This window comes from Hyla sarda, assembly GCF_029499605.1.
Source record: "Hyla sarda isolate aHylSar1 chromosome 1 unlocalized genomic scaffold, aHylSar1.hap1 SUPER_1_unloc_16, whole genome shotgun sequence".
In the NCBI taxonomy this organism is placed as follows: domain Eukaryota; kingdom Metazoa; phylum Chordata; class Amphibia; order Anura; family Hylidae; genus Hyla; species Hyla sarda.
In genome coordinates, this window is record NW_026607577.1 from 174,218 (window position 1) to 199,331 (window position 25,114).

The following is a 25,114-nucleotide window of genomic DNA, read 5'->3' on the forward strand; positions in this document are numbered from 1 at the left end:
AACCATCGGATAGAAGAAAAATAACAATTCCGTATTATGATAGGGACGGACTGTAAAAATATAAAATATTATTGGTAAATATAAGATTTAAGAACCTTTTTCCTTCCAATCCACGACATATATGGGAATTTACGAGCGTGTAACTGGGTCTTCAATCCGTGTAATAATGGCGCAAAGTGTGAAGTAAAGAGATCTTGTACCAGATGTGATCAGATCTCTAGGGATTTTATACCCCGGGGAGGACAAAGAAAAGGAAAAGAATTACACCGATGTTTACTGAACCCGGGGGGCGCTGAGATATTGACGACTTCTCATATAGAAAAATGGATTTTATGATCTGAGACCGAAAATAGACGTCAAGACGGGAAACGCTGGTCTAGGGTTTGTGATAAATAAAAGTATCTGCAGCGTCTTATGTTCAGAAGAGACGATCTTCAAGGGAGACGCGCGGATCCTGTCTGATGCCTTGAATTAAAGTCTCTATAATCATAATGAGAAGGGGGCGGGGACAACACTGACGCGTTACATTCCCTATATACAACGTCAGGGACAATATTACATTTATTATAAGTCCAGTGTGCGGAGATGAATATAAGAATAATAAATCATATAAGAAAGAAAGATGCAGTATATGATGTATAAATGTCAGATATCCTATGTACATGGTTAATATACAGTAACCCCCCGACCTACGATGACCCCGACATATGATAAAATCGACATACGATGGCCTCTCAGAGGCCATTGCATGTCGATGTCAGCATCGACATACGATGCTTTTATATGTCGGGGCCATCGCATTAACTGCTATCAGACAGCGCAAAATGCTGTCGGATAGCAGTTTAAGCATCCCTGGCAGGTTCACTTACCTATTCCCGCTGCTCCGGGTCCACTTCGCGATCCTCCGGTGTCTTGCGCATCTTCTCCAGGGTCCGGGCCTCGCTTTCCGGCGTCATTATTACGTCACTACGCACGCCGCGCCGGCGCAGCAGCGTAATAACATCACCAGAAAGCGAGGCCCGGACCCTGCAGAAGATGCGGAAGAAGCCGGAGGATCGCGAAGAAGACACCGGAGCAGCGGGACAGCATCGGGAGCCCCTGGGACAGCATCGGGAGCGGTGAGGACCTGGTCCGGAGCGACGGGGACAGGTGAGTACAGCTTCCTATACTTTACATTTCACGGATCCCTCAACATACGATGGATTCGACAAAGGATGGGTCGTTTGGAACGAATTACCATCGTATGTTGAGGGACCACTGTATAGATGTGATATCTGCATCATTTACAGCTGTGAATTCACTTCTCCCATGTGTGAGTTATTTTATGTTTAACAAGACTTGATTGATGAGTAAAACATTTCCCACATTCTGCACATGGAAATGGCTTCTCCCCTGTGTGAGTTCGTTTATGTTCACCAAGAATTGATTTCTTAGAAAAACATTTTCCACACACTGCACATGAGAATGGCTTCTCCCCTGTGTGAGTTCTTTTATGGTAAACAAGGTTTGCTTTTTCAGTATAACATTTCCCACATTCTGAACATGAAAATGGCTTATCTCCTGTGTGAGTTATTTGATGTTTATAAAGAGTTGATTTGTAAGTAAAACATTTCCCACATTCTGAACATGAAAATGGCTTCTCTCCTGTGTGAGTTATTTGATGTCTAACAAGACCTGATTTGTCAGTAAAACATTTCCCACATTCTGAACATGAAAACGGCTTCTCTCCTGTGTGAGTTATTTGATGTCGATCAAGACTTGATTGAGAAGTAAAACATTTCCCACATTTTGAGCATGAAAATGGCTTCTCTCCTGTATGAGTTATTTGATGTCGAACAAGACCTGATTTGTAAGTAAAACATTTCTCACATTTTGAGCATGAAAACGGCTTCTCCCCTGTGTGAGTTCTTTGATGTTGAACAAGACTTACTTTAGAAGTATAACATTTCCCACATTCTGAGCATGAATATGGTTTCTTTCCTGTATGAGCTTGCTGATGTCCAACACCCCTTCTATGACCTTTATTTTGCTGAACCTCCTGTGATGACTGAGAAGACAGGACCTGTATATAAGGAGGAGATGACAGATCTTGGCTGTGAAGGGCTGAGGGTGTATCTGGGATAATGGAATGTTCTTCATATGTATCTTGTGTGATATCATCATCTGCTTTATAATCTGAAGATATAAGATTCTCCTCTGATCTCCTGGTACAAGAATCTGAAGAATAGAACAGATTTTATTATTAGTATTAACCCTTTAACAACCCAGGACAACCCTTATAAGCCCCTTAACAACCCTTTTCATTCTCTCCTCACAGCCATAACTCCTTTATTGTTCCATCTACACTCGGTTTGAGAGCTTGTTTTTTGTGGCACTAATCTTACATAGTATTAACACCCTTCATTCACTGTGCATTAAAATATAAGTCCGGTCCATACAATCACAGCGATATCTAATTTGCATAGTTTTCGTTACACTTTACTACTTTTTAAAAACAATTACAAAAAAAACTAAAAAAACACATCTTTGGAAAAATTTAATTTTTTAAAAACATATATATTTGTTTACACTTTTTAGTCCCTCTATAGGACTTGTATGAGCAGTCATTGGATTGCTCATACAGATCAGTACAGTACAGCATTTAGTTAGCTACACATGGGCCATTTCTTTCCTAGCAGCCTCCCAGTCTAACTGGGAGAGCATGGTAAGCGAGCCATTACACCTTCTTCACACTGGTGTGGTGCTGTGCGGCGTCTGTTGCTGCCTTGTCTGCGGGGGGGGGGGGTGCGCCCCATGGACTGGTTTGAGTGGCATTGGGGCCGCTCTGCAAGTGGGGTCGTTCCCCCCTGTGGACACTGGTGTCGCGGCGGTGGTGGTCGCCTCCCAGTGCTGCGCCATTTTATGCTAGGGAAGTTAGGGACCCACTCTAAATAGGTGGCCTTGACGTGGCGAGTGGGCTTGTACTTTTTTATCAAAAATGTATAATAACAACCTGTTAGTTTTTGATATTATGCTGAGAAGCAATCAGGTCATTATACAAGATTGTAGATGTGCGACCATGTCTGTTTTTCTACCCAAATTCACACAGTATTTACTGCATTGATCCATTAGAGCCGACCATAGACAGGCTGTATGAATAGCAGAGTCCCGGCAGTGACAGAGTCCTAGCAATCATGTTATGTGCAGTAAAATTGACTTGTTCTCCTCATAGATCAGGTTGGTACGATCGGTATGTATAACATAGCGTTATCTTTTACTCCGTTTTTAAAAATTTTTTATGTAACCTTATTTTACTAAAAAGAGACGTACAGTGTAAGTACAGACCATGGAAGTCTATGACAAAATCCCATTCAGCACAGGATGATGTATACAGAGTGAGGACAGCTGCATAACACAGTCACTGACTACAGACACAATACAACCTAAACCGGGAACTAGAGCCTGCGCGGAACTGGTTGTTCAATCCCACTCCTGCCCGCTCCCGATGATGTTTTTTGACCAATCCCGCACGCACCCGTAGGGTGTTTTCTCCACTCCCACCCGCTCCCGCTAAAATGTTTTTCCGATCCCGCCCGCTAACATAGGAATGTATAGACACTAGAGTGCAATGCTCTGCACATACTCCCCATGTACATTTATTTGTGGGGTGAAACAGACAATAAAATGCCATTTTGTAACTTTTGGGGGCTTCCATTTCTATGCAGTGCACTTTTCAGTAAAAATGACACCTTATTACAGTTAGTAACTACAACACCCAGCATGCCCTGATGCAGCCTATGGCTCTGCATCTGACCTGAACCAAAACTACAACTCCCAGCATGTTTCAGTTTTGGTTCGGGCATGTTTGTGTGCATCCGTGGGGCTCTTGGTTGGCGGGTGAGTATGAAGGGGGCGGGATTCTGGTGGTGCAATTTAGTGCGGGTAGCCAGAAGCCACTAAAAATAAAAAAAATTAGATAGCACAACTGGCAGCAAGTCTGCATCCGCTCCTGCGCCTCACACTAGCATTAAATAAAAATAACGGGGAAGACGGCCTGTCCCTTCTTGCCCGATACAGTGCTAAATCTATGAAAAATTACTTGCCCGGTGCCCGGAACTACATGTCCCGGGCGTCGGGCGATAGGATTTCCACATCCCTGGTATGTGCAGACTGCAGAGCATTGCACTCTAGGGTCTGTAGAAGACACTAGGGTTCAATGCTCTGCAGGGCACTTACACCCATGTGCATAGCCGTGTAGAGGCCCTGGCTAGGAGGATCACCGAAATGCAGTCACTTACAAACCCAGTCGGGGCCGCCGCACGAGCACAGCGCGGTATAAGAAGCACAGCACAAGTATAAGAAGTGGAGCGCAGCCGGACCTCTTCAGTCTTTCAGAATGTCCTGGTGAGAGCAAGAAGATGGCAGAAGCACAGCAGAGAACGAGAGCAGAGATTCCCAAGATGACGCCGGATGCCCAGAAAGTCGCCGCGGCGAATATGTTCCAAGAGTTGGCCGATTGTCTGCAGCAGATCTCCATCGGGGCCGAAGACGCCAAACTGAAAGTTCTGTTGCCTGAGGACGATGGGGACTGGCCTGCAACTCCAGAAGGTGGAACGCCCGCATCATCACGAGGATCGTCTCCCCACCACTGGACCTGGGGATCCTGGGCGGAGATCTACACGGAGGAGTCGGAAGTGAGTACCTCAGTTGAGGCCGCATTCTCTACCTCTCAATCTACCCCCAGTCCAGAGCCTGCACCCCAGGTCCAGCAGCCCCCCAGCACATCCCCGGTCAACACCACTGTCAAAGTGGCTATTTGCGACGAGCCAGCCCAAATCCAATATATGAGGGACGATCTCCTATCCCTGCCAGGGAAGTCCCATCCTCCAGTCCCAGTAGCCCAGGCTGAAATGGCCGCCATAATAGAAGAAATGAGGGTGCAGAGGAGAAAGGAGTATGGCCCTAAAGTAATGCCGTATGAAGTGCACCAAGCACAACAAATGGACACAAAGTCTTGAGGCCTTATACATCAGGAGGCTAGAGAATCCTCGAAAGGGAGAGCCACCCCAAGAGCGGCGAAGAGCCACAGTCATCAAACTCGATCGAGTCAGGGGGTACGGCACATTGATGGACTGCCGCTACTGTGGCACTATTTTGGTCAACAGGGGAGCTGTAAAAAGAGACAACTTCCTAGACCTCTACACTCCCTAGAGAGCAGGGAGATTGTAGAGTATACTCCTGTACAGAGCGTGAGAGGAGAGTAGGCGGCAGCGGTGACCTGTCCAAAGAATCAAACACAGATTCCGTTTGCCCACTTCCCTTCGGATGACTGGGATGCCGATCCCTTTGGTTTGCTGTCACCCAAAGTCAGAGGAACAGTCCAGGAGGAGGAGATTTACATGCCTAAGGCCCCTGTCATGGCCCCAAAGTATTTGCCAAAGTCATCTAGGAATGTGTCCAGGCCTACTCCTACGGATGAGGAGGTTTGGCCTAACCAGCGGGCACCAACTAAAGTGCCTCAGCCTACTCCTGCTGAGGAGGAGGTTTGGCCTAACCAGCGGGCACCAACTAAAGTGCCTCAGGTTACTGCTGCTGAGGAGGAGGTTTGGCCTAACCAGCGGGCACCAACTAAAGTGCCTCAGGTTACTCCTGCTGAGGAGGAGGTTGGGCCTAACCAGCGGGCACCAACTAAAGTGCCTCAGGTTACTCCTGCTGAGGAGGAGGTTTGGCCAGCCCAACAGGCACCAACACATGATCCCCCAGTGGCGCAAGCTGCTGCTGTACAAGTGGTGGTCACGGTGAGCCTGACCATCACTGAATCCAGCTTGTCCCATGTGTCGTGGGATACACTGGTGTGGTGCGGGGCGGCGTCCGTTGCTGCCGTGGCGCTGTGTCTGCGGGGGGGTGCGGCCCATAGACTGGTTTGAGAGGCATTGGGGCCGCTCTGCCAGTGGGTCGCTCCCCCCCCCCCCCCCCCCCGTGGGCATCTGTGTCGCGGCGGTGGTGGTCTCCGCCCGGTGCTACGCCATTTTATGCTAGGGACGTTAGGGACCCACTCTGAATAGGTGGCCTTGACGTGGCGAGTGGGCTTGTACTTTTTGATCAAAAATGTATACTAACAACCTGTTAGTTTTTGATATTGTGCTGAGAAGCAATCAGATCATTATATAAGATTGTAGATGTGCGCTATGTCTGTATTCTACTCGAATTCATAATTTACAAATATGTTTAACTTTCTGGCACCAGTTGATTTAAAAGAAAAAAGATTTTCTCCGGAGTACCCCTTTAAGCATATTCATTTTTTCAAATAATTTTTTATTTTTTTAAACTAGTAAGTCGTAAAAAAAAATATGTAAATTGGGAATCGATTAAATCGTACTGACTGAAGAATCAAATTAGCAAAATTGCATTTTCTTTTCAGTTTCACCTCACCTTTCAGTTTTATAGAGTATTTTATGGAAATGAAGAAATGAAGGATTTCATTATCAATTATAGTGGATCCAGGGAAATAAAGAGGAGCTCATTAATATCAGCTGAGGTTTTGCTGTCTGTGAAACCAGAAGTGGAGCAAAGGCAAGACAAGAGCCCTCACAGTACCCACCTCTAAACAAACCCTCCACATAGGGGAGCAACAGATGTGTGAAGGAATTAAGCATGAAAGGCACGGAGAAGGGCCGGAGAACGTATATCTGTAGCTGGGACCCAGGACCGTTCCTCTGCTCCATAGCCTTTCCAGAGGATTAGATACTGGAGGCCGCCCCTGGACATATGGGAGTCAAGGATACTGCAGACCTCATAATCCCACCCCGGCAAGGTGTAGTGAGGTGTAGTGATTGCATAACAACAACTTTAACCCCTTAAGGACTCCATTTTCACCTTAAAGGGGTATTCCAGGAAAAAACTTTTTTTTTTATGTTAACTAGCTCCAGAAAGTTATACACATTTGTAAATTACTTCTATAAAAAAAAATCTAAATCCTTCCAATAATTATCAACTGCTGAAGTTGAGTTGTTCTTTTCTGTCTGGCAATAGTGCTCTCTGCTGACATCTCTGCTTGTCTCAGGAACTGCACAGTTTAGAAGAGGTTTGCTGTGGGGATTTGCTTCTACTCTGGACATTCCAGAGACAGGTGTCATCAGAGAGCACTTAGACAGAAAAGAACAACTCAACTTCAGAAGCTCATAAGTACTGAAAGGATTAAGATTTTTAATAGAAGTAATTTACAAATCTGTGTAATGTTCTGGAGCCAGTTGATATATAAAAAAATTTTTTTTTTCCTGGATAACCCCTTTAGGGACTCAAAACTATTTTCATTTTTGCACTTTAAATTTTTTCCTCCTCATCTTCTTAAAAATCATAACACATTTAATTTTGCACCTACAGACCCATATAAGGGCTTGTCTTTTGCATCACCAATTGTACTTTGTATTGACATTACCTTTTTTAAAACATAATCTGCGGTGAAATAAAATAAAAAAAACACAATGTTGCTAGTTTTTAGGGCTTCTGTTTCTACACAATGCAATTTCCGATAAAAAATGACACCTTATCTTTATTTTGTAGGTCCATACGGTTACAAGGATACACAATTTATGTAGGTTTTATTTATTTTACTACTTTAAAAAAAATTTGTATGTTTGCACCAAAATTAGTAGGTTTAAAATTGTTATCTTCTGCCCCCTATAACTTTTTTATTTTTTTGGACTTTGGTATCGGGTAGACAACCATACCTTCTCCCCGACCTTCAAGGAGGGTGTCACCAATTGCCTTACAGTCAGCCTGGAGCTTCTCCTACATGGACCTCTAAAGCGATCCTTGGATTTTAGTATATGTGCTGTCGAAGCGAACGTGACTTCAATGAGATTCTGCGGAATTTCCAGATAGGCTAAGGGATATTATAGCTACTATTATCTGCACCAACAACCCCTCCCCAACTAAATCTTCTACCCCTCTTCAATATCCCTCCAATAAAGACTGAGACAAAGTATTGGTGAAAAAAAGGGCCACAGCAATTAAAACATTGTAACAATAGCAATAAATAATTTGTATGAACATCATACATAAAAACCAGGCAAACATCTGTGAGTAACATTAGCGCAGGAGAAGGACCTGAAGGCACCATTTTACTAACCTAAGGGCCTGCTACTTACTCCTGGCCGTGGCTCACCTGACCCAGGAGCACCAATTGTGCAGCCCAAAACCTTCCCTGGGGCCCCATGCCCACAGAAACTTTACCACCAGGCCTGGAACCGCTCCCAGCCCACCTCTGTACTCCAATCCAAAACCTCCATGTTGTCCACTGATGCCTCCAGATCCCACTCCTGACCCCGCCACAACGACAAGAAGTGACCCACTTTACTTCTGGCCGTTCCTCCACAACAGCAAAGCCCACTCCACCACCTCCTTCAACTCCAGATTCCACAAATCCATCCCCAGCTCATTTAAATGAACCCCGTCCGAGGCCATAAACTCAGGGGCCCCCTCCTCCAACTCCCTATGGCGCACCACAACCCCTCCATTCCTCGCCACAAACTTGCTGACCACCTTATTGACTTTAATGTGGGCCCTATTTAACGCCACCACTGTGCGAGCCTGCCACCACTTCCTCCTAGCCACGATCTCCGACCACACATTAATCACCCCCGGAAAGCATGACCACAGGCGGAGCAGATCAATTTTGATGTCTCTCATCAAGTCAATGGGGGCCTCCGAAACCCCAGGTCATTCCCCACCAGATGGATCACCAGTACAACCGGGGGCCTATCCATCCTCACAAAAAACTGCACCCTACCCAACAATTCCGACCAGCGCATGCCACCCTAACCCAACCAATGCACATGTGCTGCGGAACGGGGAATTTTTTAACTCACGCCCGGGCGCACCTCGGCTCTCACCCCCCCCCCCCCCCCCCAGTGGCATAGGAATGGCCGACGATCCATACTAATCCCATGCCAGCATCTGCAAAACAAGAAGAAACAAACAATACATGCAAAACAATGACATAGGAAACACCATGAGAACTGTGAACTTATGGAACAGTCTACCTCAGGAACTGGTCACAGCAGGAAAAATTAACAGCTTTAAAACAGGATTAGATACATCCCTGGAACAAAATAACATTAATGCTTATGAAGAAATATCAAATCCCATCCCTTCCCCAATATCGCGCCACATCCCTACCCTTCAATTCCCTGGTTGAACTTGATGGACATATGTCTTTTTTCGACCGTACTATGTAACTATGTAACCACTCACAACAAATGCGGGCGAACCTAGATCTTAAAGCGCTCCAAATCCCACCTCCTAATGCGCTTTATGGCCTCCGACCCCGAACCCCACCGAGCCACCTCCATGACCACTCCAATTTGAAAAGAAAGGGAGCTATACTCCTCGACCGCACACACCGTCTCGCGTAAACATTTCCGAAAAACCAGCACAAACTGAAAAACGGGACAGAAACCTCACATTCGCATGAACCAAAAGAGGACCCACCACCCCTGGCCTGACTTCCAAAAATGACTGATAACATACCACCGGACACATGGCCGAACTCCGCAAAGGCGCCAAACGCACCACAGACCCCCGACCCCGCTGATCCGTTTTTTAGACCTCCGAAGAAAACACTCCAAACCCCCTTTCGCTAAACACAGCACATGTAAGGGGACAAGGTGTGAATTAAGCTCCAAACCCCAAAGCACTAAATGCTGAAGCAAACTAACCACCGGCAGCAAGCTTGCCGCCTGACTGTTAGTGGCCTGAACCATCCCCAGGTTGTTGCAATGGAAACAAATTCTCCGATTGCGGAACATAGTTCCCCACACCTCCACAGCCACAACAATCAGAAAAAGCTCCAGCAGGGCCAAATTCCAAGTAAAACCCTGCTCCCTCCACGCTGTCGGCCACTGCTCCATGCACCACTGACCCTGAATATACGCCCCAAAACCACAACCACCCGCAGCGTCCGTGAACAGCTCCAGGTCACTACTTGAGACCGGTCGGTCCATCACCACCGACTGCCAGTTATAGCGGCCCAAAAAGTCCAGCCAGACGCCCAAATCAGCACGCAACCCTGCCGACAAACGAATCTAATGAGTTGGCCTGGCAACAACTGCAGTAGCTGCGGCCAAGCAACGGCAAAAAACCCTCCCCACAGGCATGATCCGACAAGCAAAATTGAGATGGCCCAGCAGAGGCTGAACCTCCCGTAACTGCAACTTGCGTGCCCGACACGGCGCGCACAGCTCGCAGCTGCTCACCCATCTTGTACTCGGGCATCCGACACTCCATAGCCAGGGTATCAATCACGATACCCAAAAAATTCACTGTTGGGGCCGGCCCCTCTGTCTTTTCCGGTGCCAACCGAACGCCAAACCACTGCAACACCCGCTCCATCACCTGCAGCAACACATCACAGACCGGGGACACCGCCGGGCCCAAAAACAGAAAGTCGTCCAGGTAGTGCCAAACAGAGTCCACCTGAGACTCCCGTCGCACAACCCACTCCAAGAAGGTACGATACCGCCGACATTCCTCCTCCTCTACCTTCTCCATCCGCTTACCCTCGTCCGTCCGGACCTTGTCCAAATTAAATTTCTCAAGAGGCAGTAGGGAAAAAATATCCTTGTCTCTTCCAGATCTTTTCCCGGACCTCAGCCTTGAGGTGTGCCACCCAAAGGGCCCTTAAAGCATACGTATACCTTGCCTCTCGTCGCGTCCGCCAGGCGCACAGCGCCACCCATGCTTGAAGCCACCACTACAGGGGAAGACCCCACCAGCTCCCCCTCTGCCCCTTCAGAAGAACCCCCGGCACGGTCGCGTCTGCAGAAAGCACGGCCCCCGACGCTTCTCCCTCCAATAAAGCCTGAATAACACTAAGAAAAACCTGCAAACCCGCCAAACCACCTAGCTCCCACCCAAGACCCGGAAAACAGGAGACAGTGGTACACTCACCCGACCTCACTGGACGACTCCGGGCATCCAGGACTTGGCTCGCACTCACGGAAGGAGGGACCGGGGGAATCCTGCCTGTAGCCACAGAAACAGCAGCAGGCATCCGGGTTCGGCCGCGGTTCGCACCAACCCCTAAGGGGAGCAGGGGACCAGGCAGCGCATCCAGGGGCACCATCTCATCCTCTTCAGCCAGCAGCAAAGGATCCTCACTGGTGTCACTAGGAGCAGGGCTGCTCTCCCTCCTTCCAGCAGCAGCCCCCCCCCCCCCTCAATCTCACTGGCACAGGCTGGACTTTCAGCTGCTGTCTCACAGCTGCAGCAGTATCAGCATCTGTGGCACTCTTCCTCGCTTGGACAGCTGAGGACCCCCCCCCCCGAAATGGCCAGCCGTGGGGCGTGGTTGTCCATGCTTCTGGCCCCCAGCTTCAGTGGAGGACGCAGCGTCTTCCCCACCAGAGGCTCGGGTGTCTGCCGGGCCAGACGCAGAACAAACAATCCCCCCCCCCCGAAAGCCGAGGCGCGCCTCTCCGAATTCCGCCGAGCCTGCTCCCGGCCACCATCTACTCCAGGGAAGCAGGCCACAGACTTGCAAGGCTCCTCCCACCACCCAAGGGCCGCATCCACTCCCCGTCGGCCACTCTGCACCACCGCAATCCCAGCAACAGCCTCCCAGACCACCCCACCCCAGGGGTCAGGGAAGCCTAAGAAGGACTCACTCGCTGACGCCAGGAGAGTGGGGAAAACTCAGGTGACAAGCGCTCCGGCGGGCTAGAGGACGGCAGCTGGACGGGGGCCCGGGCTCCCCCACCAGGAGCGCAGAAGGAGGGGAAAGAGAGGACAGCTGCTCCTCCAGCCACCCGGGACCCCGCCAGAGGGACTGCTCCCTCACCTTCCGCAGCAATTCTTCAATGGATGACATCAGGTAGGGAGCTCTTCAGCCAACTTCTTCTCTGGCCACGCGCAGCCTGCGCCCCCCCCCCACTTAACCCCTCCCAGCTACGTGACTAACTCGCCTCTACCCTCCTGTTAACCCCTTCTAGTCCCCTGCCTAAATCCACACCTTAACCCCTGCCATACCTGCATAATCCCCGGCATGCGCCCCTCTGGTCCTATCCTATCCCCTCCAGGGCTTCCTGATTAGACTTTACTATTCTTTCTGTAGATTCCGCTCGGAAATGTATTACCATCTATGAGACGCCGCATCTCTGAGCGGTCCTATCGTTAAATCTGCGGAATGTCCGCCCATGTTTTCTGGATGTTCATTCCGTGTTTGAACCTGACCTTAGCATTCTTAGTGCCAAGAACAAAGGAGACCACATAATAAAATTGGGAGGAGAAGAAGAAGAGAGCCCACCTAGCCTGTCCTAGAGATAAACATTTGTTTATTTGTTTGTTTTTAACCTCTCCTGCTCTGGACAGTTCCTAACATTGACAGAGGTATCCGCAGAGAGCAGTGTGGTCAGACACAAAAGAACAACACAACTGTCTCTGAAGCATACAGCAGCTGATAAGTACTGGAAGGCTAAAGATTTTTAAATAGAAGTAATTTACAATTTTGAATAACTTTTTAGCACCAGTTGATTAAAAAAAAACAATTGTTTTCCATCGGAGTCCATAAAAAATTATTACAGCCAGTAACTCAGCAGAATCTGTGACTGTTCTCTGCATTAAGTGGTTACTACACACCTGGGCAGTTACCTGTAGGAATGTCCTCCTTATACTGCTCATCACCGCTCACATCTGTCTCTTCTTCTTCCTTTACGTCTGTAGCATTAATATAGATAAGATCTTTCTCTGTAGGAATGTTCTCTTTATACTGCTCATCACCACTCACATCTGTCTCTTTTTCTTCCTTTATGTCTGTAGCATTAATATAGATCAGATCTATCCCTGTAGAAATGTTCTCCTTATACTGCTCATCACCGCTCACATCTATCTCTGGAGCATTAATATTGTTCGGATCTTCTCCCTGATTCATAAGATGTGGAAGAAATATTGTAAAAGTCATCAGACAGTAGAAGAAGTCATGTGGGATGTTATAGATGAGCAGGAGATGAGGAGTCATGGAGGGTGAGGGGACTGACCACAAGAGCTTCACAGCCCTTCTACAGATCATAGGGAATATCTCCATCTACCTGATCATCCTGTGGAAAAAGAGGACGGGGACACCTCTCTGGTGCTGTTCTCTTACTGGATCTGACTGTAGGGAACACATACAGAGACTGAATTCATTCTTTACATACAAATAATGAGAGGACGTGTGTATATAGTCATGTCTATTACCTGGTGATGTGAGGGGCTGCTGATCCTCCATCATGACCTGATCCTTGTACTGATCCTTGTGTCCTTCTACATACTCCCACTCCTCCATGGAGAAATAGACCGCCACGTCCTGACACCTTATAGGAACCTGACACACAATGATACAGTCATCACCCCGACCCCTCCAGTGGTGTTACTGTATAATGTCCCAGCATTCCCAGCAGTGTCACCTCTCCAGTCATCACCAGACCCCTCCATTACTGTATAATGTCCCAGCATTCCCAGCAGTGTCACCTCTCCAGTCATCACCAGACCCCTCCATTACCGTATAATGTCCCAGCAGTGTCACCTCTCCAGTCATCACCAGACCCCTCCATTACTGTATAATGTCCCAGCAGTGTCACCTCTCCAGTCATCACCAGACCCCTCCATTACTGTATAATGTCCCAGCATTCCCAGCAGTGTCACCTCTCCAGTCATCATCAGACCCCTCCATTAATGTATAATGTCCCAGCAGTGTCACCTCTCCAGTCATCACCAGACCCCTCCATTACTGTATAATGTCCCCGCAGTGTCACCTCTCCAGTCATCACCAGACCCCTCCATTACTGTATAATGTCCCAGCAGTGTCACCTCTCCCGTCATCACCAGACCCCTCCATTACTGTATAATGTCCCCGCAGTGTCACCTCTCCAGTCATCACCAGACCCCTCCATTACTGTATAATGTCCCAGCAGTGTCACCTCTCCAGTCATCACCAGACCCCTCCATTACTGTATAATGTCCCAGCAGTGTCACCTCTCCCGTCATCACCAGACCCCTCCATTACTGTATAATGTCCCAGCAGTGTCACCTCTCCCGTCATCACCAGACCCCTCCATTACTGTATAATGTCCCAGAATTCCCAGCAGTGTCACCTCTCCAGTCATCACCAGACCCCTCCATTACTGTATAATGTCCCAGCATTCCCAGCAGTGTAACCTCTCCAGTCATCACCAGACCCCTCCATTACTGTATAATGTCCCAGCAGTGTCACCTCTCCAGTCATCACCAGACCCCTCCATTACTGTATAATGTCCCAGCAGTGTCACCTCTCCAGTCATCACCAGACCCCTTCATTACTGTATAATGTCCCAGCAGGGTCACCTCTCCAGTCATCACCAGACCCCTCCATTACTGTATAATGTCCCAGCAGGGTCACCTTTCCAGTCATCACCAGACCCCTCCATTACTGTATAATGTCCCAGCATTCCCAGCAGTGTCACCTCTCCAGTCATCACCAGACCCCTCCATTACTGTATAATGTCCCAGCAGTGTCACCTCTCCAGTCATCACCAGGCCCCTCCATTACTGTATAATGTCCCAGCAGGGTCACCTCTCCAGTCAGCAGCTCCATCATCTTGTTGATGAGTTCTAGGATCTTCTGTTCATCCATTTCCTCATGTATCAGGGAGTGAGGTGGGGGCCCCTGGATTGGGCTCAGGGTTCTTCCCCGTCTTTCACACACTGGGGCCCGACAGCGCCCACTAGAGGACTTCTTCACTACTGTGTAATCCTGTGTATGGAGAGACACATTAATATCACTACATACATTCCCAGAATCCCTCACCTCTCCAGTCATATCCATCTGTTATTACATAGATAAGAATGAGGTCATGTGACATCACTCCCAGAATCCCTCACCTCTCCAGTCATATCCATCTGTTATTACATAGATAAGAATGAGGTCATGTGACATCACTCCCAGAATCCCTCACCTCTCCAGTCATATCCATCTGTTATTACATAGATAAGAACGAGGTCCTGTGACATCACTCCCAGAATCCCTCACCTTTCCAGTCATATCATCTGTTATTACATAGATAATAATGAGGTCATGTGACATCACTCCCAGAATCCCTCACCTCTCCAGTAAGCCGGAAGAGTATCTGTAGGGTGAGGTTTATGATCCTGTCGGCCATCTTGTTCCTGTCTCTCTCCATGGTTGATGGGTCATCCAGGAGAATTCTCTTATATAGAAGATATCAGCAGAGGATCCTGGATTGGAGAAACCTGAAGGGAAGAAGAGGAGACGATGATAAACCGCACCAGATTCTATGGAGAAATAAAATCCATTTCCTGGAGATAATCTGGGGGAACATCTGAGGAGACATTATAGTCACAATCACGGAGGCTGTAAACCTAGTCAGGGGATCCATCATAGTCTGGGGCGGAGTCATGGGGGATGGAAAAAAAATTGAGACAGAAATCCAAGACTGTTTAGTTCTTACTGATGTGTCTATGGGGGGGTGGGGGGTAGGTTTTTGGCTTTTTAACGATATTTTTTTCCTGGGAACAGGAACTTTCTCTTTCTCTTTCCTGCATTCTACACAGGATCCGGCCCGTTGTCTTCTCCGAGCTCCAGGAACAGGACCTCACTTTCTCTGTTGGACGGTGATCACATGGGGGATGAGTCGGGATTAATGGACATTTCGATTAAAATCAATTTTGGTAATCGCTGTCGACTATTTCCTTTACAGATAAATCGCGCATCGATTAGTTGTTTCAGAAATCCTCAAAAGTAGAGCGCAGCATACCACGGTGACATCATCATTACGGATGACCATTCGGGCCGTACGGCTGGGCTTATGATCTAGAAGAAATGCCAAGTCAGGGTTAATGACTATTTCCCGGTTTCGGAAGGCGTCTCCACTTCCCCCCTCAATGTCCTCTATCTCACCAGGATACAGAGCACGATGATAATCCTGGAGTTACGGGAGACGGTCGGGTGATGACTTTCATCAGGACTTGATCATTGGATATAACGGTCATATTGGGTAAACGGCGCTGACATCTGTCCTGTATTATAACAGCGTTTACCACATTGTCCTCCTCAGTTATTGACGCGGTCACATGACACATTTCTGTGCATTTCGTACTCGGATTCACATAAAGCGTTGGTGGGATCATAGTTTAATGGATCGGCGTCACACTGGGAATTATTGTCCCGGAATGTTATGGAATTGTCCAGAAATGGGGCAGAAAGCCAATCTGGTCTCCAGGGTTGGTACCACACTATGTCGGGAGTTTGAATCCTGACGTGGATGTTGTCCCTCCAGGTACCCACGTTATGGACCCTTCTCATCTGGAACACATTGTTTTTGGTAACGAAGGGAGGTGAGGAGATCCACCAGGACCACAGTGGCGGCCATCTTAGATTAATATCTGGAGGCGGCTCAGGATCGTAGCCTCCAAAAGAATTGTCCGATACCGGAGGAAGAAGACTGATCAGATGACAGAATGGGCGGGGAGGTGACCTGCAGCTCTTCACCATCCAGACATCCCCTGGGGGGCAGTATAGGCAGGAGATCAGGTAAATGAGTGCTGGCCGGCACAGAGCTTTGATTGTGAGATCTAAAGGGTTAATGATGATGACCAACACTAGTGGTGAGTGCTGGCTGCTTATAGCTCCTGAGCTCAACTCAAAGTCCTATAGAGGGTGCAGAGTGTTATTATATACTGTGTCCTTAAGGGGTTAATAATAAACATCCCCAATAATCCTGATCTGATGGAGACCGCACACACATACCTGTATCCGTAGAGGAGCCGTGTGCTTACAGGACCTGCGATGATGTCACCGTCATGTGATCAGTCACATGGAGGAGTCACATGATCATGGGCTGCTGCTCTAGGCTCATCTGCTCAGTGTATGCAGGACTCTGCTGTCACATGATCATTATCACAGGTCCTTCACTCACAATCTCTTCTATCCTGCACTGTTGAGCTCCGCCCACTGCTGTCACATGATCCTCCTCACAGGTCCTTTAGCCATAGTCGCATCTATACTGCTAAACTTTACCCCCAAATGTACTGGTCACATGATTGTGACATCATCACAGGTCCTACACCTCCAGCATGTAGCAGATACACAGCAGGTCCTGGTGGGGCAGTCACTGCTGTTGTGTTGTGTGTGGAGATCTCTCAGAGCAGCAGCACCTGATCATGTGACTCCTCCTCCATGTGACTGATCACATGACGGTGACATAAGCGCAGGTCCTGTAAGCACACGGCTCCTCTACAGATACAGGTATGTGTGTGCGGTCACCATCAGATCAGGATTATTGGGGATGTTTATTATTAACCCTTAAGGACACGATGTATATTTACATTCTGTGCCCCATATGGGACTTTGAGGTGAGCTCAGGAGCTATAAGCAGCCAGGACTCACCACTAATGACGCTCATCACCGTTAACCCTTTAGATTCCATGATCAAAGTCGATTGCAGGATCTAAAATGAGTAAAATGCAGTTGTTGGGGGGCGGAGTCTAGATCAGCTGAGATGACGTCCGGAGGGCCCCTTACCGTGCTCTGTGCTCAGATCGGTGCTCTAAGTATACAGACACCTCCACAGCCTGTATAAGCCGAGCACCGATAACACTGATCACTATGGCAGAGCGTTATTCAGGGTTTGTAATAGAAGCCCCTCCCCTAATAAGTTTATATCCCATTTTTGTAATAAAATAATGTAGGTGGGCGTGGCTTAGACATGGCGCTGTAAGGTTGTTTCTCTAGGGAGCGCCATGCCGACCAGCGGTTGTTTGCCTGATTTCCTGACTATACTGCCCCCCAGGGGATGTCTGGATGGTGAAGGTATCAGGTCACTTACCCGCCCATCCTGTCACCTGGTCAGTCTCTTTTCTCCGGGTATCAGCCACTTCTTCCATACAGGACTATGTAAGCGTCCTGACAGAAAAATGCTGTAACAGCTGGAGGCACCCTGCTTGGGAAACACTGACTCCGGTGGTGGCCCAGACCCTGCGTGTGTAACGGTATATGATGCTCGGCCTCTGCTGCAGGTAATAGCAGGTTCTTCCAGGGGACATATCACAATTCACATAAAATCCTGATGTAATTGTGATGTATATTGTGCCCCCTAGTGGACACATTTCAGTATTCTTCATTGGACAATGTCATATTGAATCCCTCTATTCTTCTCCCTGCTCTGATGAAGACGTTCTGAATACACCGCAGCCTCAGAGATTAGGAGAAATGGATTCACAACGTCTTCAGCAGAGCAGGAAGAGCGACCTCAGAAGACTTGGAGGACCAGAGCGCCACCACTGGACGGGAGAGGGGAGTGCGCTCTAGTCTCTTATTTTACAGCCCTCGGACAATGGATTTTGTTTTATAGAGAAATCTGAAAACTCCTATAATGTCTCCTCAGATGTTTCCCCAGATTATCTCCAGGAAATGGATTTTATTTCTCCATAGAATCTGGTGCGGTTTATCATCGTCTCCTCTTCTTCCCTTCAGGTTTCTCCAATCCAGGATCCTCTGCTGATATCTTCTATATAAGAGAATTCTCCTGGATGACCCATCAACCATGGAGAGAGACAGGAACAAGATGTCCGACAGGATCATAAACCTTACCCTACAGATACTCTTCCGGCTTACTGGAGAGGTGAGCGATTCTGGGAGTGATGTCACATGACCTAATTCTTATCTATGTAATAACAGATGGATATGACTGGAGAGGTGAGGGATGCTGGGAGTGATGTCACATGACCTCATTCTTATCTATGTAATAACAGATGAATATGACTGGAGAGGTGAGGGATTCTGGGAGTGATGTCACATGACCTCATTCTTATCTATGTAATAACAGATGGATATGACTGGAGAGGTGAGGGATTCTGGGAGTGATGTCACATGACCTCATTCTTATCTATGTAATGACAGATGGATATGACTGGAGAGGTGAGGGATTCTGGGAGTGATGTCACATGACCTCATTCTTATCTATGTAATGACAGATGGATATGACTGGAGAGGTGAGGGATTCTGGGAGTGATGTCACATGAACTCATTCTTATCTATGTAATCACAGATGGATATGACTGGAGAGGTGAGGGATTCTGGGAGTGATGTCACATGACCTCATTCTTATCTATGTAATAACAGATGGATATGACTGGAGAGGTGAGGGATTCTGGGAATGTATGTAGTGATATTAATGTGTCTCTCCATACACAGGATTACACAGTAGTGAAGAAGTCCTCTAGTGGGTGCTGTCGGGCCCCTGTGTGTGAAGGATGTGGAAGAACCCTGAGCCCAATCCCGGGGCCCCCACCTCACTCCCTGATACATGAGGAAATGGATGAACAGAAGATCCGAGAACTAATCAACAAGATGATGGAGCTGCTGACTGGAGAGGTGACCCTGCTGGGACATTATACAGTAATGGAGAGGTCTGGTGATGACTGGAGAGGTGACACTGCTGGGATATTATACAGTAATGGAGGGGTCTGGTGATGACTGGAGAGGTGACCCTGCTGGGAATGTTGGGACATTATACAGTAATGGAGAGGTCTGGTGATGACTGGAGAGGTGACACTGCTGGGAATGCTGGGACATTATACAGTAATGGAGGGGTCTGGTGATGACTGGAGAGGTGACACTGCTGGGAATGCTGGGACATTATACAGTAATGGAGGGGTCTGGTGATGACTGGAGAGGTGACACTGCTGGGAATGCTGGGACATTATACAGTAATGGAGTGGTCTGGTGATGACTGGAGAGGTGACACTGCTGGGAATGCTGGGACATTATACAGTAATGGAGGGGTCTGGTGATGACTGAAGAGGTGACACTGCTTGGACATTATACAGTAATGGAGGGGTCTTGTGATGACTGTAGAGGTGACACTGCTGGGACATTATATAGTAATGGAGGAATCTGGTGATGACTGGAGAGGTGACACTGCTGGGAATGCTTGGACATTATACAGTAATGGAGGGGTCTGGTGATGACTGGAGAGGTGACACTGTTGGGACATTATACAGTAATGGAGGGGTCTGGTGATGAGTGGAGAGGTGACACTGTTGGGACATTATACAGTAATGGAGGGGTCTGGTGATGACTGGAGAGGTGACCCTGCTGGGACATTATACAGTAATGGAGGGGTCTGTTGATGACTGGAGAGGTGACACTGTTGGGACATTATACAGTAATGGAGGGGTCTGGTGATGACTGGAGAGGTGACACTGCTGGGACATTATACAGTAATGGAGGGGTCTGGTGATGATTAGAGAGGTGACCCTGCTGGGACATTATATAGTAATGGAGGGGTCTAGTGATGACTGGAGAGGTGACACTGCTGGGAATGCTGGGACATTATACAGTAATGGAGGGGTCTGGTGATGTCTGGAGAGGTGACACTGCTAGGACATTATACAGTAATGGAGGGGTCTGGTGATGACTGGAGAGGTGACACTGCTGGGATATTATACAGTAATGGAGGGGTCTGGTGATGACTGGAGAGGTGACACTGCTGGGATATTATACAGTAATGGAGGGGTCTGGTGATGACTGGAGAGGTGACACTGCTGGGATATTATACAGTAATGGAGGGGTCTGGTGATGACTGGAGAGGTGACCCTGCTGGGACATTATACAGTAATGGAGGGGTCTGGTGATGACTGGAGAGGTGACCCTGCTGGGACATTATACAGTAATGGAGGGGTCTGGTGATGACTGGAGAGGTGACACTGCTGGGAATTCTGGGACATTATACAGTAATGGAGGGGTCTGGTGATGACTGGAGAGGTGACACTGCTGGGACATTATACAGTAATGGAGGAGTCTGGTGATGACTGGAGAGGTGACACTGCTGGGACATTATACAGTAATGGAGGGGTCTGGTGATGACTGGAGAGGTGACACTGCTGGGACATTATACAGTAATGGAGGGGTCTGGTGATGACTGGAGAGATGACACTGCTGGGAATGCTGGGACATTATACAGTAATGGAGGGGTCTGGTGATGACTGGAGAGGTGACACTGCTGGGAATTCTGGGACATTATACAGTAATGGAGGGGTCTGGTGATGACTGGAGAGGTGACACTGCTGGGACATTATACAGTAATGGAGGGGTCTGGTGATGACTGGAGAGGTGACACTGCTGGGACATTAGACAGTAATGGAGGGGTCTGGTGATGACTGGAGAGGTGACACTGCTGGGACATTATACAGTAATGGAGGGGTCTGGTGATGACTGGAGAGGTGACACTGCTGGGACATTATACAGTAATGGAGGGGTCTGGTGATGACTGGAGAGGTGACACTGCTGAACGTTATACAGTAATGGAGGAGTCTGGTGATGACTGGAGAGGTGACACTGCTGGGACATTATTCAGTAATGGAGGGGTCTGGTGATGACTGGAGAGGTGACACTGCTGGGACATTATACAGTAATGGAGGGGTCTGGTGATGACTGGAGAGGTGACACTGCTGGGACATTATACAGTAATGGAGGGGTCTGGTGATGACTGGAGAGGTGACACTGCTGGGACATTATACAGTAATGGAGGGGTCTGGTGATGACTGGAGAGGTGACACTGCTGGGACATTATTCAGTAATGGAGGGGTCTGGTGATGACTGGAGAGGTGACACTGCTGGGACATTATACAGTAATGGAGGGGTCTGGTGATGACTGGAGAGGTGACACTGCTGGGAATGCTGGGACATTATACAGTAATGGAGGGGTCTGGTGATGACTGGAGAGGTGACACTGCTGGGACATTATACAGTAATGGAGGGGTCTGGTGATGACTGGAGAGGTGACACTGCTGGGACATTATACAGTAATGGAGGGGTCTGATGACTGGAGAGGTGACACTGCTGGGAATGCTGGGACATTATACAGTAATGGAGGGGTCTGGTGATGACTGGAGAGGTGACACTGCTGGGACATTATGCAGTAATGGAGGGGTCTGGTGATGACCGGAGAGGTGACACTGCTGGGACATTATACAGTAATGGAGGGGTCTGGTGATGACTGGAGAGGTGACACTGCTGGGACATTATACAGTAATGGAGGGGTCTGGTGATGACTGGAGAGGTGACACTGCTGGGACATTATACAGTAATGGAGGGGTGTGGTGATGACTGGAGAGGTGACACTGCTGTGAATTCTGGGACATTATACAGTAATGGAGGGATCTGGTGATGACTGGAGAGGTGACACTGCTGGGACATTATACAGTAATGGAGGGGTCTGGTGATGACTGGAGAGGTGACACTGCTGGGACATTATACAGTAATGGAGGGGTCTGGTGATGACTGGAGAGGTGACACTGCTGGGACATTATACAGTACTGGAGGGGTCTGGTGATGACTGGAGAGGTGACACTGCTGGGAATGCTGGGACATTATACAGTAATGGAGGGGTCTGGTGATGACTGGAGAGATGACACTGCTGGGAATGCTGGGACATTATACAGTAATGGAGGGGTCTGGTGATGACTGGAGAGGTGACACTGCTGGGAATGCTGGGACATTATACAGTAATGGAGGGGTCTGGTGATGACTGGAGAGGTGACACTGGCGGGACATTATAAAGTAATGGAGGGGTCTGGTGATGACTGGAGAGGTGACACTGCTGGGACATTATACAGTAATGGAGGGGTCTGGTGATGACTGGAGAGATGACACTGCTGAGAATGCTGGGACATTATACTGTAATGGAGGGGTCTGGTGATGACTGGAGAGGTGACACTGCTGGGACATTATACAGTAATGGAGGGGTCTGGTGATGACTGGAGAGGTGACACTGCTGGGACATTATACAGTAATGGAGGGGTCTGGTGATGACTGGAGAGGTGACACTGCTGGGACATTATACAGTAATGGAGGGGTCTGGTGATGACTGGAGAGGTGACACTGCTGGGACATTATACAGTAATGGAGGGGTCTGGTGATGACTGGAGAGGTGACACTGCTGGGACATTATACAGTAATGTAGGGGTCTGGTGATGACTGGAGAGGTGACACTGCTGGGACATTATACAGTAATGGAGGGGTCTGGTGATGACTGGAGAGGTGACACTGCTGGGACATTATACAGTAATGGAGGGGTCTGGTGATGACTGGAGAGGTGACACTGCTGGGACATTATACAGTAATGGAGGGGTCTGGTGATGACTGGAGAGGTGACACTGCTGGGACCTTATACAGTAATGGAGGGGTCTGGTGATGACTGGAGAGGTGACACTGCTGGGACATTATACAGTAATGGAGGGGTCTGGTTATGACTGGAGAGGTGACCCTGCTGGGACATTATACAGTAATGGAGGGGTCTGGTGATGACTGGAGAGGTGACACTGCTGGGACATTATACAGTAATGGAGGGGTCTGGTGATGACTGGAGAGGTGACACTGCTGGGAATGCTGGGACATTATATAGTAATGGAGGGGTCTGGTGATGACTGGAGAGGTGACACTGCTGGGACATTATACAGTAATGGAGGGGTCTGGTGATGACTGGAGAGGTGACACTGCTGGGAATTCTGGGACATTATACAGTAATGGAGGGGTCTGGTGATGACTGGAGAGGTGACACTGCTGGGAATGCTGGGACATTATACAGTAATGGAGGGGTCTGGTGATGACTGGAGAGGTGACCCTGCTGGGACATTATAAAGTAATGGAGGGGTCTGGTGATGACTGGAGAGGTGACCCTGCTGGGACATTATATAGTAATGGAGGGGTCTGGTGATGACTGGAGAGATGACACTGCTGAGAATGCTGGGACATTATACAGTAATGGAGGGGTCTGGTGATGACTGGAGAGGTGACCCTGCTGGGACATTATACAGTAATGGAGGGGTCTGGTGATGACTGGAGAGATGACACTGCTGAGAATGCTGGGGGGAGGGGTCTGGTGATGACTGGAGAGGTGACACTGCTGGGACATTATTCAGTAATGGAGGGGTCTGGTGATGACTGGAGAGGTGACACTGCTGGGACATTATACAGTAATGGAGGGGTCTGGTGATGACTGGAGAGGTGACACTGCTGGGACATTATACAGTAATGGAGGGGTCTGGTGATGACTGGAGAGGTGACACTGCTGGGACATTATACAGTAATGGAGGGGTCTGGTGATGACTGGAGAGGTGACACTGCTGGGACATTATACAGTAATGGAGGGGTCTGGTGATGACTGGAGAGGTGACACTGCTGGGACATTATACAGTAATGGAGGGGTCTGGTGATGACTGGAGAGGTGACACTGCTGGGACATTATACAGTAATGGAGGGGTCTGGTGATGACTGGAGAGGTGACACTGCTGGGACATTATACAGTAATGGAGGGGTCTGGTGATGACTGGAGAGGTGACACTGCTGGGACATTATACAGTAATGGAGGGGTCTGGTGATGACTGGAGAGGTGACACTGCTGGGAATGCTGGGACATTATACAGTAATGGAGGGGTCTGGTGATGACTGGAGAGGTGACACTGCTGGGAATGCTGGGACATTATACAGTAATGGAGGGGTCTGGTGATGACTGGAGAGGTGACACTGCTGGGAATGCTGGGACATTATACAGTAATGGAGGGGTCTGGTGATGACTGGAGAGGTGACACTGCTGGGACATTATACAGTAATGGAGGGGTCTGGTGATGACTGGAGAGGTGACACTGCTGGGACATTATACAGTAATGGAGGGGTCTGGTGATGACTGGAGAGGTGACACTGCTGGGACATTATACAGTAATGGAGGGGTCTGGTGATGACTGGAGAGGTGACACTGCTGGGACATTATACAGTAATGGAGGGGTCTGGTGATGACTGGAGAGGTGACACTGCTGGGACATTATACAGTAATGGAGGGGTCTGGTGATGACTGGAGAGGTGACACTGCTGGGATATTATACAGTAATGGAGGGGTCTGGTGATGACTGGAGAGGTGACACTGCTGAGAATGCTGGGACATTATACAGTAATGGAGGGGTCTGGTGATGACTGGAGAGGTGACACTGCTGGGATATTATACAGTAATGGAGGGGTCTGGTGATGACTGGAGAGGTGACACTGCTGGGAATGCTGGGACATTATACAGTATTGGAGGGGTCTGGTGATGACTGGAGAGGTGAC

At 48.5% G+C, this 25,114-nt stretch overlaps 1 protein-coding gene and 1 pseudogene across 3 annotated transcripts in view; one reads left to right on the forward strand and one right to left on the reverse strand.

Moving 5' to 3' along the window:
* Window positions 1-1,013: 1,013 nt before the first annotated feature.
* The window catches only part of LOC130298011 (oocyte zinc finger protein XlCOF7.1-like), an 89,991-nt gene continuing 65,890 nt past the window's right edge, over window positions 1,014-25,114 (reverse strand). The window contains exons 1-7 of one of the 3 annotated variants that reach the window (XM_056550893.1): window positions 16,760-16,888; window positions 15,096-15,243; window positions 14,567-14,746; window positions 13,213-13,339; window positions 13,065-13,129; window positions 12,628-12,898; window positions 1,014-2,217 (exon numbers count right to left, since the gene is read on the reverse strand). In XM_056550893.1, coding sequence (XP_056406868.1) covers window positions 1,298-2,217; window positions 12,628-12,898; window positions 13,065-13,129; window positions 13,213-13,339; window positions 14,567-14,746; window positions 15,096-15,173 — 1,641 coding nt within the window. In that variant the 5' untranslated portion in view covers window positions 15,174-15,243; window positions 16,760-16,888 and the 3' untranslated portion in view covers window positions 1,014-1,297. Of the gene's footprint in view, window positions 2,218-12,615; window positions 12,899-13,064; window positions 13,130-13,212; window positions 13,340-14,566; window positions 14,747-15,095; window positions 15,244-16,759; window positions 16,889-25,114 lie in introns of those variants that run through there. The other 2 variants (XM_056550891.1, XM_056550892.1) reach the window with 2 other exon arrangements.
* Window positions 19,283-25,114, forward strand: part of LOC130298016 (oocyte zinc finger protein XlCOF6-like) — a 45,805-nt pseudogene continuing 39,973 nt past the window's right edge.